This window comes from Micropterus dolomieu, linkage group LG07 (genome assembly GCF_021292245.1).
Source record: "Micropterus dolomieu isolate WLL.071019.BEF.003 ecotype Adirondacks linkage group LG07, ASM2129224v1, whole genome shotgun sequence".
Taxonomy (NCBI): domain Eukaryota; kingdom Metazoa; phylum Chordata; class Actinopteri; order Centrarchiformes; family Centrarchidae; genus Micropterus; species Micropterus dolomieu.
The window spans coordinates 22,923,744-22,937,895 of record NC_060156.1 but is presented as its reverse complement, the minus strand read 5'-3'; the positions used below and the strand labels follow the sequence as shown (position 1 = coordinate 22,937,895).

The following is a 14,152-nucleotide window of genomic DNA, read 5'->3' as shown; positions in this document are numbered from 1 at the left end:
CTGATAGTTTGCCAAACGAACATTTGTACTTTATAGAAATGTAGACAACAGATCAGATATAAAAAAGAAAGAAAACACATTTAGATGCCCAGTGGAGGCAGGTGACTTTTCTCCAGCCATATATCATCCAAACACTCTCTAACCAGCTGTGCAGGTTTATACACAACAGCCCATTACAGGACAAAGTGGACATCAGAGAAAGAGCAGCTCATTTAAATTTTATACCACTGAAATGAGACAAACCCCATAGTTTCTTCCACGTATTAGTGACATGTCCAATAAGTTGGTGTTGCCAAGCAACAAATACAATTACAACCTCTTATTCCATTTGTTTTTTTTGTTTTCTTTTACATAGGTAGGTAGGTTTATTGTCACAATATAACAAGTTATAGAGTTAGAGTAATACAATTTAGTTCTAACATGATCAGTCAACTTTAATTAAGATAATTAGAAGAGATTTCAGAGGTGTGCATGCATAGTGATATTACAGGTAGAAATAAGGCGAGTGATTCATGTCTCATTAAACCCTGCCTATCATTTGGAGATTCTTAGTCTACCTTCACAACTTTGCAGGTATATGATACTGTTCAGAATCAGAGATCTGTCTGTCAAAGCACAGCTTTAATTTTAAATAGATATGGTTGAATTAAATAAATTAATCCATCACGTGGGCTCCACGGAGGCACATTTCACACCTGCATCCTGAGGTAGGGCCTACAGTACCTGCTTGTACTCCCTGATGCAGTTCTGGCAGCAGAAACGTTTCTGTTGGCCATCGACCAGCAGGAAGTGGTTGGCCGACGCTCGACTGGGCAAGTAGTCGCCACATTGCTCGCAGCAGTTCATGATCAACCCGTTGGCCCTGCGGTAAACGTTGAAACATGTGTCGCTGCAGATCTTATGGGTCACAGTCTTAAAGCTAACCTCGTGCCGGATCTGTAAAAAATAGAAAAAAAAGCAGAAGGGGCAGCAAAAGCTTGATTAACTAAACATTATTTTCTTCAGTTACTTTTAATTTGCAGACTTCTCAATCTGAGAGTGGTTATGCATCACTCGGTTTCACTAAATGTTAGTGAAGTTCTAGCTTAGTAGAAATCTTTTCAGTGGTAATCCATCAGTGCTTCCCACTGTGAAAACAGAGGCTTCTACTTGAACAGCTAAACACCTCTTGCATGTACAGAATTTCTTTGATGTGTTACAGACAAACATGTTCTTGATACAATTCGAATATACACACCACCACTGAAGGATGTATAAACCTCGTCATTTTAATTCATGCAACACCTCTGGGAACTGGCAAGGATGACACTGAAATTAAAATCAGCTAAAGCTATAGGGAATGACAGGAAAGAAAAGACAGAACAGAAATAGTGAATGAGAGAACACAAGCACACAAGGAACAAGAAAAGAGATAAATATTGAATGAAAGAGACCTGAGGAGGAAGACAAAGCAGAGAAAGAGGGAGAGACACAGAGATAAAAAAAAAAAAACAACAACACAGGACTCCTCAACCATAACATTATTTTTTAAACAAACAAGGGCATAAATAATGAAGGGAATGTGAAGTTGTACAGAAGACTAAGGACCCGATCAGACAGAAAACACTTTGCAGGTTTGGAAACGCGAGGCGCAACCTTTTTTGGTTGAATTTAGAAAAGAGCAGTGCGCTGCGTATTTTTTATGTTGCTAGGCAACCATCAAATCAGCTTTCCTGTCAGTCTAAGATCATAGTGCCAGCGATTTGTAATCTTTGGTTTGCCACCAAGTGATAACTGTCATTTTAGCAGAAACTTGATCACAACTCACAGGTCTGTGTCTTTTGTTGCTAAAAACATCTAATTTAACAAATAAACAAACTGAGGGCGCTTGCTCTGGCACCATTTGAGGGTGAGAGGTATTTAAACATGCATGAGACCCTCAGAAAGGGTAGACACTGCTGGTAGTAGGCCTACCACCAGCTGGTCCAGTAGCTTTATCTTAAGGCTCATGCAGACTATACAACTTTCAGCGTCGGCCGATGGCCGTGCTGTTCACACTACACAACTCGCAATCACACTATGTAACTGATTGGTGACAGGGGGTCACACACTACACGAGCTGACAGCAGCTGTGTCACCCGACGCTGGTCTCCAAACCACGTTTTGTCAAGAAAACACATGTAATGTGAAACGGGAAATGACACAAACCTACAAACAAAACAGTGGTTTGTTATTATAAAGACAGCAATGATAAAGACAAATAATCTGGGTGAAAGAATGGATTAGCACACACAGGTAGCAGGGACTGTCTGAGCTACAGAGAGAGCTGGAGGTAAGTAAAAAAGTGTTTTACAGTGAAAAAGTAGCTGCCTGCTCTCATTGGCTGGATGTGGACGTCGAGTTGGCGGACTCCTCCAGATATTTGGTATGCTAGATATCTGGCTGGCGACTGCGATGAGATAGAAATGTGTTGGGGAGCCGTTTTGATGCGTTGTTGTGTAGTTCACACATAACGACTGGTGACTGCCGATCATCCGCTGATTTACTCCCGATCACAGCCTGAGGCTCTCTTTGTATTGGACTGCATTACATTGTAATGTTTTGTCCACCCAGAGGGAGTCAGAGTATCAGAGATACCTCCAGATTGCATTAAGCCTTGATTATACTTCAGTTCAGAAGTGGAAGTAGACCGCTGCAGACTTGCTTCTATACATACTGCAATCAGGGGTCTGCATACACACACGACACACAGACTCTTCCTGACAGCAAGAAGGGGAGCTACTTTATTTGAGAAGAAGTTGAAAAAAGAAAACCATGTGTTCGACTGCTTAGCAGAGAACTATCAAGGCTATCAAGGTATAGAAACCATGAATTGGTGTTTTCACTGGATAGGTGTAACTAAAACACTGGTAAATCAGTGTACTAGTGAATGCCCATGAATGCCCCAGACTCATTTCCATCCACTCTTGCCTTTACCGTTTTACATAGTGCTACTCAATTATTCATTCTGCTGTCAGGAATATAATCGCATGTATGTTGCTCAGGTTAAAAATGGCATATGAAACGGACAATAGAGTAATGTGTGTTGCTAAGTGTGTCAGACAGTCTGACCTCGGTGAGCTTGCCGCAGACAGTACATTTGGTTTTGAGGCTTGATTTGGGCGGGTTTTGCTTGTTCTCGTATGCACCTAGGCAGCCTGTGCTGCAGAACTCCTGAAAAGACTCGCTGGAGTCGACCTGGGCCACGATGGTACCCTTCATGTTTGTGATGTCCCTGAAAAACACATCACAGAGCACAGATAAGTTAACATCTCCAGAAAATGAACATCACTTTAAAAAAAAGCTGTCCTTGTGTTTAAATACTGTGTTTAGGACATGCAAAGATAGGCGTTAAGACAGATAAGTAGGGGAGGCATGTAACTAAATGCATTTACTCAAGTACTGTAAAGTACAAATTTGAGGTATTTGTACATGAGTATTTATTCTTTATGAAACACTTCTAATCCATTACATCTGTCTGACAGCTTTAGTTACTAGTTACTTTTCAGATTACAATTTTTCCATACGCTTCCGTCCAGTGAAATTTACCATGTATCTCTAAATGTTGTAATTTAGAATTTTAACTTTCACATAAACTGGAGGATTAGGTATTCTTTTATGGGTAGGGCTGCACAATACAGTAAAAAATATTATATTGCAATTATTTTGACAGATATTACGATTTGCAATATGATTCAAGATGAGTGGAATTGATCATTTTCCCATCACAATATTAATTTTTACTGAAAAAACTATTAAAATGATGAAGTAACATTGGTTGGTGGCTGTACCAAACAAACATGTTTTCTTACATCTGGGGAACAAGATCTGTAGGTACTGGGATCTCTGCAGCACTATAGTACTTCAGTATAATGCTGTTTTTACACATTTTACCTTCATCAAATAATTGCAGCTTCTGCGATTTGGATATTGGACTTGGCCATATTGCCATTTCAATTAATTGTGCAGCCCTATTTAGGGGTTGAGAAACTTCTACTTTTAAAAGCTGAAAACAGGTCTGTTTTTCTGAGCTCATAAAAACTTTACCAGGTGCTCACAGGACAGGGATGCTACAAGCCTATGATGATCTAATAGAAAATGATGCATTGCTGTTGATTAAACTAACCAACAGTATGTAAACAAGTTCAAATTAGTGTAACTGTAAACATCTACAGCAGTAAAATGCATGTTCAATCCTACACTGAAATAATAAAATGTCTCCAATTGTTCATTGGGTTTCCAGCAGTTACAGGTTGTGACTCACTTTTTGCACATGGTGCAGCTCTTCTTGGGGGCGGGTTTGTGTGAGAAGGCAGAGAGACAGGTGGTGGAGCAGAACAGGTGTGTGGAGCCTTTACGTTGGTAAGCTGTTTGGCCTTTCTTCAGAGGCTTTTTACAGTTTGCACAGGTCACCTGGGATGAACACACACACACACACACACACACACACAATGACTTAACTCCAGAGCAGTTTTACAAGAGCAATAATTTATTTCACCTCACTATTGGCTGCCCGGAGAGCTAGTATCCTTCTGTACAACACCAGCAGATACTTGCTGGTCTTGTAAAACTTTCTCACCCTTGGATCCAACGAGACTGTGTATACATTTTTTACACCTTCCTCCAAAAGAAAATAAATAAATAAAACCAGCTACCATTCAATTGAATCAAAACACATAAGACAAAAAAGGGGCATTCAAAGAAAAAGGCGTAATCCCAGATTACACAAACTGCTGTTGTAGCCCCTCCACATACAGTTAAACAGTACAACAAAAGAGCAAAATATTGTTTCTTGGGTAAGAAAGTGAGCACCTTACAGCAATTAACATAATTGTATGCAAGAACTTTAACATTCATGTCAGTAATTGTATTTGACATCTGTTTTTGCATTATTCTGTACTGTGTGGTTTGTTCGTGTACTGCCGTTATGACATGCAGATGTTCCCCAGGGGATGGATGGATAGATCAGTAAAGTAGGTATGTATGTGTGTAAGCCTGAGAAATAAACATGGTCATCAATGCAGGAAATTATGTGTTAAATCCCACTTGTTGTTTCAAAGTAAAATTTCCAGTTACATTTATACTGATTAACCCATGTGGCATCTGTAAAGTTACTGCAGAGGAAATTCCGTGGTAACTGGTTGTGTACATTAATGTACAGAATATACAGATAAGGTTGTTCCAACTGCATCATAGGATTCCATTACTTTCACATGGAAATATAAAAACACAGATACAAATGTTGCATGGACAACTGAATCTCTAACTCTTAATTTGTAAAAACATTAAATACAATTTCCAGTTTGTCTGCCATGTAAATGTCCCCCTGTACATAATTAACTACAACTAATAAAACCAATGAACAGCGTTGATCACCTTGACTGTCCTGGGCTGTGGCTGGGAGCCTGAGGAGGAAGTAGATGAGGAAGACTGGCCTGGAGGTTTGGGCAGGGAGGTGGCTGGTGATGGAGAGTCGACCCCTGTCTGCTTTTGGTTGCGGGGGACTGAAGCTGACTGGGAGATCCACGAGTCTGGAGGGAAAGGAAGAAACAAAGTCAACAGTTGTCTCCATCCTTGTTTTCCTGAGTTGAAAAACAGTAAATGTATCAGGAGGATTCAGTTTGTCAGAGCAAGAGACTAAAGCCATGTCCCAATTCTCCCCTTTAACCATTTTCCTCATTTTGGAATTGCCTTCAGGTTGGACTGGCTGTCCAAACAGAGATTTATTTATTATTTGCCAGGGGTAAAATAACGGTTTGGGACAACATTTGTGACTTTTACACAACATTAGAAGCTGAGGGGGAAACAAAAACATGTTAATATTGATAATGAGGGTGTTTATGGCCATCTTCCCCCCCCCCCCATATTCAGCTGAGCAAATACTGATTACTAATTAAAGATGGAATGTCATTACTGTAAGATCAACCAATCAAGCACTAAGCACTGACTCTTGGTGCCGTTCTTTAACATTTGAACAGCAAGCTCCCTAAAAATGCCACCATGTTGTCTCACGTATTCAATTCTTAAAATTGGTCTCACTATTCCAATGACACCATGTGTCATATATGTGTGGACAACTCTGTGCAAATTTCTTTGGGTACTAAGGGTCTAGGTCTGCATGATTTGGACTGGGCCTCTTATTTTCAGTTAACAGATATTCTAATACTACAGTAAAACTGAAACACAAACTACAAGCCAGGCCTTGTCGCCCAACATCAGTGGCAGAATGCAAATCCATGCAGCCAGGTTCCTTGTGGAAAGTTATCCCAGAAGTGTGGAATGAGCCCTTCAAAAATATTGATTTCAAGTATGGGTGTCCACATACTGGTTATTTAATTGATTCTTTTTATATTTTACGCATTAAACAGCCATGTGCTTCTTAACTTCAGAGGTCTGGACATGTCTACCTTCCCTGCATTCCTTTCATACTAACATTTTGTAAATGCTCCGTATTTGTATAGCACCTTTCTACTCTTTGACCACTCAAAGCGCTTTTACACTACATCTGCATTCACTCACATTCACTGAGCCTAAGTGCTCAATCAGAAACTAACATTCACACACTGGCGGAACAGCCACCAGGGGCAATTCGGGGTTCAGTATCTTCGACATGCAGCCTGGAGGGGCTGGGGATTGAACCGCCGACCTTCCGATTAACGGGCAACCCGCTCCGCCAGATGGTGGTAGAGGGGCACACAAGAAGGACAGGGGTCTTTGACTGAAATCGACTCAGATATCAGGGTATGGGGTAGGCACCTTAACCATTAGGCTACAGGGGCAGCCCATAACAGAGCATCTTGACCAACCAGATGATTTAAATATACATTTTTACAGCTGTTTTTTAATCTTGGTAAAACTGACAACTAGGAAAAAAATAAACATTGCACTTGCAGTTAACACTACAAATCCATCTACCCTTAAACGTATTGCATCTCCAGCCAAATTGTTGGTTTGTAGTTTTTGTGCCTGTAAAACCGGATAAGATGCTGGGCAAAATGGAAATGGAAGCTGGTTAAAATGCATTTTTGATTTACTGGCTTAAACTGTAAACATGAAACAATGATGGACCCAAAATAAAAACTCCAGAAGACAGTTTTAGAAAAGAGTACCACTGTCTGCAGTCTATAGCACCATCTGGAGTCCATGTGCAGCCAGACAGGAATATAAAACTGTCTCAGGCCCAGTCCCAACATCCCACCTTATCAGTACACAGACTTAAATGCCAAAATCTGTGAAGACTCAGGACTGTCCCACTGTGAAATCAGAAAGTGCCTGACGGCTTACGTGGGGACTATTAAAGCCCTGTATGCACACTATCAGTCTGTAATGCTGTAGATTTTGTTGGACGGAATCACTCACAGGTCAGTGTTGTAATGTTAAAAAACAGGTATGACAGGAGTTGAGGAAAAACTCTGTCCTATTGCTGTCCTATTCTTCATAAAGCACTGAACCACACCTTCCTCTCTACCTTCCCCTACTGTTTTTCCTCTGGATGTGAACATCCGCTCTGCTTGGTGTAAAAGAAGGGCCATTTCCATGAATTTCTTCATAATGCATTCTCCTTTCTATTATTTTAATTATTTACTGAGTTTAGCTCAACAGTGTGTGACTTCACGTTCATAAACTGCTGCGTTCAGTTCACTAAAACATGAGCATGTTCAATGACCAGCACTCTTTAAGCACCTTCATCTACAACACAACACTACCTGCATCAAACTTTTGATAATCGATTTTACATGGAGAAAGGTACTGGTACGTATTTCCCCACACGTAGCTGAATGTATCCAGGGTTTATGTTAACATGTAGGTTGCGAAAACAAAAATATATATATAAGTAAACATGTGGCCTGCTACCACTCACATGATCGTGTTAACTAGTTTCAGGTGACAGCGAAATGGAGGTGTAAGCAAACAAGGCACTCATTTTTTTTTTTTTTTAGCTCTGCTCGCGGACTGCAGGGACCAAAACCAAATGTGGCTTTCATTTTGGTCAAACATTTTACCTACAGGTGCTCCAATCAGTATTTTTTGAGACGATCATCGATCACTGGGTCTATGTGAAGCCTTTTATTTATCATGTAGCATTATACAATATACATTTATTTAATTAGCCCTAAAAACTATGGATTAAGTATTAAAATTAACAGATGATAAAGTATCATGAAATGACAACTGTTTATTTTATTGCCAGGAATAAACTACTAAAACAAAAATAAACATAAACAAAAAAGGCTGTAGCCAAAATATTTAGGAGATTATGGAGCACAGGCATCATGAGTCGATGATAAACTATGAAGTAGCCGCTTTTTGTTCTGGAAAGCTCAGGCAGGTTCTGATGGCTTTAGGGGGTAGAGAGAGGGAGAGTGGGCTACAGAGAGGAGTTATAACTGTCAGTGAGATTTGAAAATAAGGGGCATTTAAATAAATAAAAGTATGAATGATGATGAAGAATATTTCCATATTATACTGTTAGTATATTGTTATTACTTACAGTTACTATATTCGTTATAATTTCATATAGTTTACCACTACTATAGGCCTAATATTATTTCAGTGGCTTGTTTTTATTTATTTAATCCTTGTGCAAGAAGCACAGTCTACATCTTTTACATAGGCCTACGGCTTTACCAGAGGAGAGAGTAGCAAACACTAAACGGGAGGATACTGGGTGAGAACGGAAAAATACGGGAGAATCTCAGGGCAAACTGGAGGGTTGACATGAGAGGAGTAGAGAGAGGAGTGGGGTAACCTGAGGCCACATCCTCACTACCAAGGTTTTTTAAACAGTTTTTGAACAAATACGATCTTCTCCGTCCACAGCAGCGTTTTAGCTGCGTATCAGAGTTGATCTCTGTCTATATTAAAACGACTGAAAACACACATCGAGTAGCCTTTCAGGCACACTGGGCATGCGCAAGCTGGTGTAAACATTAAGCAGATGGTCTACTCCGCAATTGCAGAACATTTGGCGAAAGACAAAAGTAACACAGACGAGAAACCACACCAGGTATTTTTCTTTGCAATTGTTGCTTAACACGGGAGTACAAAGAGACGGTGGCGGCTGAAAACAGACTGGGGGGAGTCGCAAAGTACTTCCAGCGACACGCCCAGTAGGCTAACTGTTAAGTGTTATTTATACAGTACATATATTTTAATAAAAATACCAAAACTAAAACCCTGTCAGTAGCATCGTGTTTTGCATTGTATGACTGATAAGACCGAATCAGAAAGCCAAATGTGAGTATCTGTGTCATCGTTTTATAAAGTTCTGTTTTTGCCCAGCGGGTCAGCAGCATTTTCAAACAAACATCTTCTGCTTCGCCGTTTTAATCTGGGAGGCAGAAACGCAGCAAAAGGGCTCCGTTTTATAACGAAAACTGAGAAAGTGAGGCAGTCAGTTGATTGAGTGCATGGCGCCTCTCTTTGCATCAGGAAACTCACACTGAAGGAGCAATCTCTCTCTGCGTGATGTGCTGAGTTTCTAGACAATTAAACTCCAGTTATGGGTGGCGTGTGTGTAAGATGAGCAAGACCGCAACAACTTCACATGATCACTACTGCTTGTTGCTCTGCTTGTCTGATTGCTGCTCAACTCTCATTGTAAATGATTAACTGGGCGCATCAATCGCTTCCTGTCTGAAAAGGACTTTGGCGCTAGCTAGCATTGAAAACCGCGTAGTGAAACCATTTTAGCTGCCGTTGAAAATTTGTCTGGCGAGTATTGCATCATCTAATCGGCTTTTCTAATCGGCCTTTTTAGCAACCACCCATCAAACTAGTTAAAGCCATTATCGACCAATCGATCGGAGCACCCTTAATTTTACCTGTGAGGACATGCCATGTTAAATTTCTTCTTGCTTCATAATAAATGAATTACCTGCTCTGTTGTGCGTCCCTGTGTCTCCATTCTGTACCAGTTGGCCCATGGGGCCTGAGCCCCGCCCTGGGTTGAAAGAGGCTGTTGGTCGACCAGGTGGGGTGTCGGGATTCAGGCTGAATGCACTGCTGACCTGCAGACCATTTTCCTCTGCCTGGCCGTCACCTGCCTAAACAGACAAGTTGCTTAGGTTAGCTTTTCTCCTCAGTGACAACACATTAGAAAACAAAATAAGGAACCCAAGACACAAGGGTGTCGCATGCTGTGCAGTCCCTGCAATGAATCCAACCTCATCTAACTAGGAGCTGCCAGTGCAACTTGGATTAATACATATTGGCATAAAATATCAGCTCTCAGCAGCCATTTTGCCAAGAATAAACCTGCTATGCCAATGAGAACACCTGCTTTCACCAGTGTCTATCAGCAGACAACATCAGAAGAACCAATATTTCCTGAAACCAATTAGAAAGCTACATTTTTAACTAAAAGCAAAAAACAAAAAACCAACACAAAGAGTAGAGATGAAACTAAAAGAGACTAAAGCAACATTAGATGACTATAAATAAAATAAATTCTGGCGATTCTCACCGCTGTGACAGCCGTCGTGCCGTCCTGCAGTGATTTCACAGAGGTTATCATCAGGTTCATGTCTGCCTGGACATCCACTTCATGCGGTGGAGTATTGACTGCAGAAACAGAGGAGCTTCCTTTCTGGCTACTGGAGCCCAGTGTGGTGACACTGGCAATCCTGATCTCTGAATCTGGCTCAGTGCTGCTGAGTACACCTGGCGAGTGGGGTTCTGAGGAGCCTCCAGGTTGCGCTGGTGAGGAGGAGGAAGTGTCTTTCTGTTCAGAGTCTTCCTCATCATCAATGACAATAGGCTCTGATTCTGTGATTGGAGGTTTAGGAGGTGCTGCCACTGTAGATGTGCTGGAAGACGCAGGAGAACTAGGGGTCTTAGAAGACATCACTGCCGTGGACATGTCTACAGTTGCTGGCTCTAGGCAGTCTGTGTTGGGCGTGTCTTGGGAGAGGGTTGTGGCAGAAGGCTGGGGAGCCTCCTCCCCTACAAGAACCACATCATCATCATTGTCCTCTACGCCACCATCCTTTGTGGCTCCATCTTCTGTTACCATGGAAACTGCCTCCCCAGCCTCCTCTGAGGGGGGCGTGGTCTGCTGCTGGGGGGAGGGAGTGGCATCCATGGGCTCCACCCGCTCCCCTGCCTCTTCTGCTACGGCAGGGTTTGGTTCTGACTCCCCATCCATTGCTAAGGCAGCCACCTGGCAGAACACAAAGAAAAGGCCGTTAGGCAGCAATTATGTGAAGCCAGCCAGTGATTGGTTTGATGATGTCTGACACCTGTACAGGAAGCACAGGCATCCCCAGAGGCAAGCTCCCCACAGACTCATTGCCATCGTTAGCTACCACCTTTTCTGTGTCTGTCATCATTGGCTGATTTTGGTAGATATATTTAAAGGTTCAGTCTGTAAGATTTTTAAAAATACATTAGGATTGCTAGAAAACACTATAAAAAGGTGTTTTTATTTGGTTGAACTGACCCTTTAAAACCTCCCATCTAATTTTCAACCAAGCTTGTCCCATATATAAGTTTTTCCCATTTTAAACTACGACCCGTTTCCTCCAAGATTCAGCTGGAACCCTGATTTAACTTGATGAAAACGGATGCTGCAGCAATGCTGGGGCAGTGATGTGACCATTTCTGCTGTTACTTCACTTATATTACTGAGGTCCATTCAAACGTTTCTTTTTAAAAAGGTGACTTACAATGAGCACACATGCTACCAAGACAGAAACACTGGTGGTGCTACAAAAATAGAAGCAAGAGAAGCAACAGTACATAACAGTAGCAGTTTACAGCGTGCAACTCTTTGAGACATAAAACCCAATAACACCAATTACTTTCTTCAGCATTCTTACTATTCTTATTAAATCATTGGTGGAACCAATAATTAAATTACTGGGACATGCTCATGCATTTGTATTGCAACCTGTACAGATTAGTCAGCTCCTCAAAAAGTGTACAGCTCTGAAATATTGAGAATGACTGCAACCTCTGTTCTAATACCTTCCCACTCGGTCTTAGTTAAAATACTTTTGCTGAGACAATTCTCACATGATCCAATATTGCTTCAGACATGTATTATTTTGACAGGGTTGAAGGATGCAGGCTTTGTGCTCTGTCTCAAGCCTTTCTGGTTGCATTTACCACAAAGAAACTCCACAAAAGGGGGGCAGCTAAGGCTCAAGAGATGTCGAGGCTGATGTAGAGGATCCTGACCCCACGACAGGGCTCAACGACAAACTGGGACGCATCTTTCTATGACTGGAAGTATCTCAAGATGTAAGTCCCTCAGCTGCCTATACGAGATCTGTACCATTTATTTCTCCATATTTTCCAGAATATGCAGTTCCCAAACACTGACACATGAAAACTAAATTAATTGTACATTTACTCATTTAGCTGATGCTTTTATGCAAAGCAAGTCACAACTGCTACATGTTAGAGGTTGCACACCTCTGGAGCAACTAAGGGTTAAGTGACTTGCTCAGGGACACATTGATGAATCTCTCAGTGGGAAATTAATCTTATCCACTGCTCCACCCCAGCACAAGTTTGCTTCAAGTATAAAAAGCAGACTCCCTGTGACATCTTTGTTCATTGCCTACTTGATCTGCTAATGGGAGCTAGCATTTTGAGACACCGTTTTACAGAATATGATCATGAATGCAACGTTAGCTTTCAGTACGATTTCCTGTACTCAGCGCTACAGACGTATTTTGGTCTGTATCAAAAAAGTATTTACGTTCTATACCAAGCCGTGCTAGAAAATGTCTTTATGGCTGATCATACAGTATCGCACAAAACTGAGTACACCCCTCATATTTTTGTAAATATTTGATTATCTTTTAATGTGACAACACTGAAGAAATGACACTTTGCTACAAAGTTGGGAGTGTACAGCTTGTATAACAGTGTGAAGTTGCTGTCTCCTCAAAGTAACACATTACACAGCCATTAATGTCTAAACCGCTGGCAAAAAACGTGAGTAGACGGAGCTGGTGGATGTTAGAGACCATGCGCTCCTCCACCTTCCGTTTGAGGATGCCCCACAGATGCTTAATAGGGTTTAGGTCTGGAGACATGCTTTGCCAGTCCATCATCTTACCCTCAGCTTCTTTAGCAAGGCAATGGTCGCCCTGGAGGTGTGTTTGGGGTCGTTATGTCGGAATGCTGCCCTGCGGCCCAGTCTCCAAAAGGGAGGGGATCATGCTCTGCTTCAGTATGTCACAGTACATGTTGGCATTCATAGCTCCCCGGTGCCAGCAGCACTCATGCAGCCCCAGACCATGACACTCCCACCATGCTTGACTGTAGGCAAGACACACTTGTTTTGTCCTCCTCACCTGGTTGCCGCCACACACGCTTCACACCATCTGAACCAAATACGTTTACCTTGGTCTCATCAGAGCACAGCGTGGTTCCAGTAATCCACGTCCTCAGTCTGCTTGTCTTCAGCAAACTGTGTGTCGGCTTTCTTGTACATCATCTTTAGTAGATGCTTCCTTCTGGGACGACAGCCATGCAGACCAATTTGATGCAGTGTGCGGAGTATGGTCTGAGCACTGACAGGCTGACCCACCCACCCCTTCAAACTCTGCAGCAATGCTGGCAGCACTCATATGTCTATTACCCAAAGACAACCTCTGGATGCGACGCTGAGCATGTGCACTCACCTTTTTTGGACGACCATGGCGAGGCCTGTACTGAGTGGAACCTGTCCTGTTGAACCGCTGTATGGTCTTGGCCACAGTGCTGCAGCTCAGTTTCAGGGTCTTGGCAATCTTCTTATAGCCTAGGCCATCTTTATGTAGAGCAACAATTCTTTGTTTCAGATCCTCAGAGAGCTCTTTGCCATGAGGTGCCATGTTGAACTTCCAGTGACCAGTATGAGGGAGTGTGAGCGCGATAACACCACATTTAACACACCTGCTCCCCATTCACACCTGAGACCTTGTAACACTAACAAGTCACAAGACAACAGGGAGGGAAAATGGATAATTGGGGCCCAATTTGGTTGTTTTCACTTAGGGGTGTACTCTCTTTTCTTGCCAGCGGTTTAGACATTAATGGCTGTGTGTGTTATTTTGAGGGAACAGCAAATTTACACTGTTATACAAGCTGTACACTCACTACTTTACTTTGTAGCAAAGTGTCATTTCTTCAGTGTTGT

The 14,152-nt window shown here is 42.0% G+C and overlaps 1 protein-coding gene across 7 annotated transcripts in view; it reads right to left on the bottom strand.

The window, feature by feature from the left end:
- zmym2 (zinc finger, MYM-type 2) overlaps positions 1 to 14,152 on the bottom strand; it is a 40,734-nt gene that overhangs the window by 21,328 nt on the left and 5,254 nt on the right. For all 7 annotated transcript variants that reach the window (XR_006825804.1, XR_006825805.1, XM_046054858.1 and 4 more), the window contains exons 2-7: positions 10,484 to 11,179; positions 9,896 to 10,064; positions 5,395 to 5,549; positions 4,283 to 4,431; positions 3,091 to 3,253; positions 724 to 936 (exon numbers count right to left, since the gene is read on the bottom strand). Coding sequence is in view for 5 of the 7 variants with exons in the window: in XM_046054858.1 (XP_045910814.1) it covers positions 724 to 936; positions 3,091 to 3,253; positions 4,283 to 4,431; positions 5,395 to 5,549; positions 9,896 to 10,064; positions 10,484 to 11,164 (1,530 nt within the window). In the remaining 2 variants the exon portion in view is untranslated. The remainder of the gene's footprint in view (positions 1 to 723; positions 937 to 3,090; positions 3,254 to 4,282; positions 4,432 to 5,394; positions 5,550 to 9,895; positions 10,065 to 10,483; positions 11,180 to 14,152) is intronic.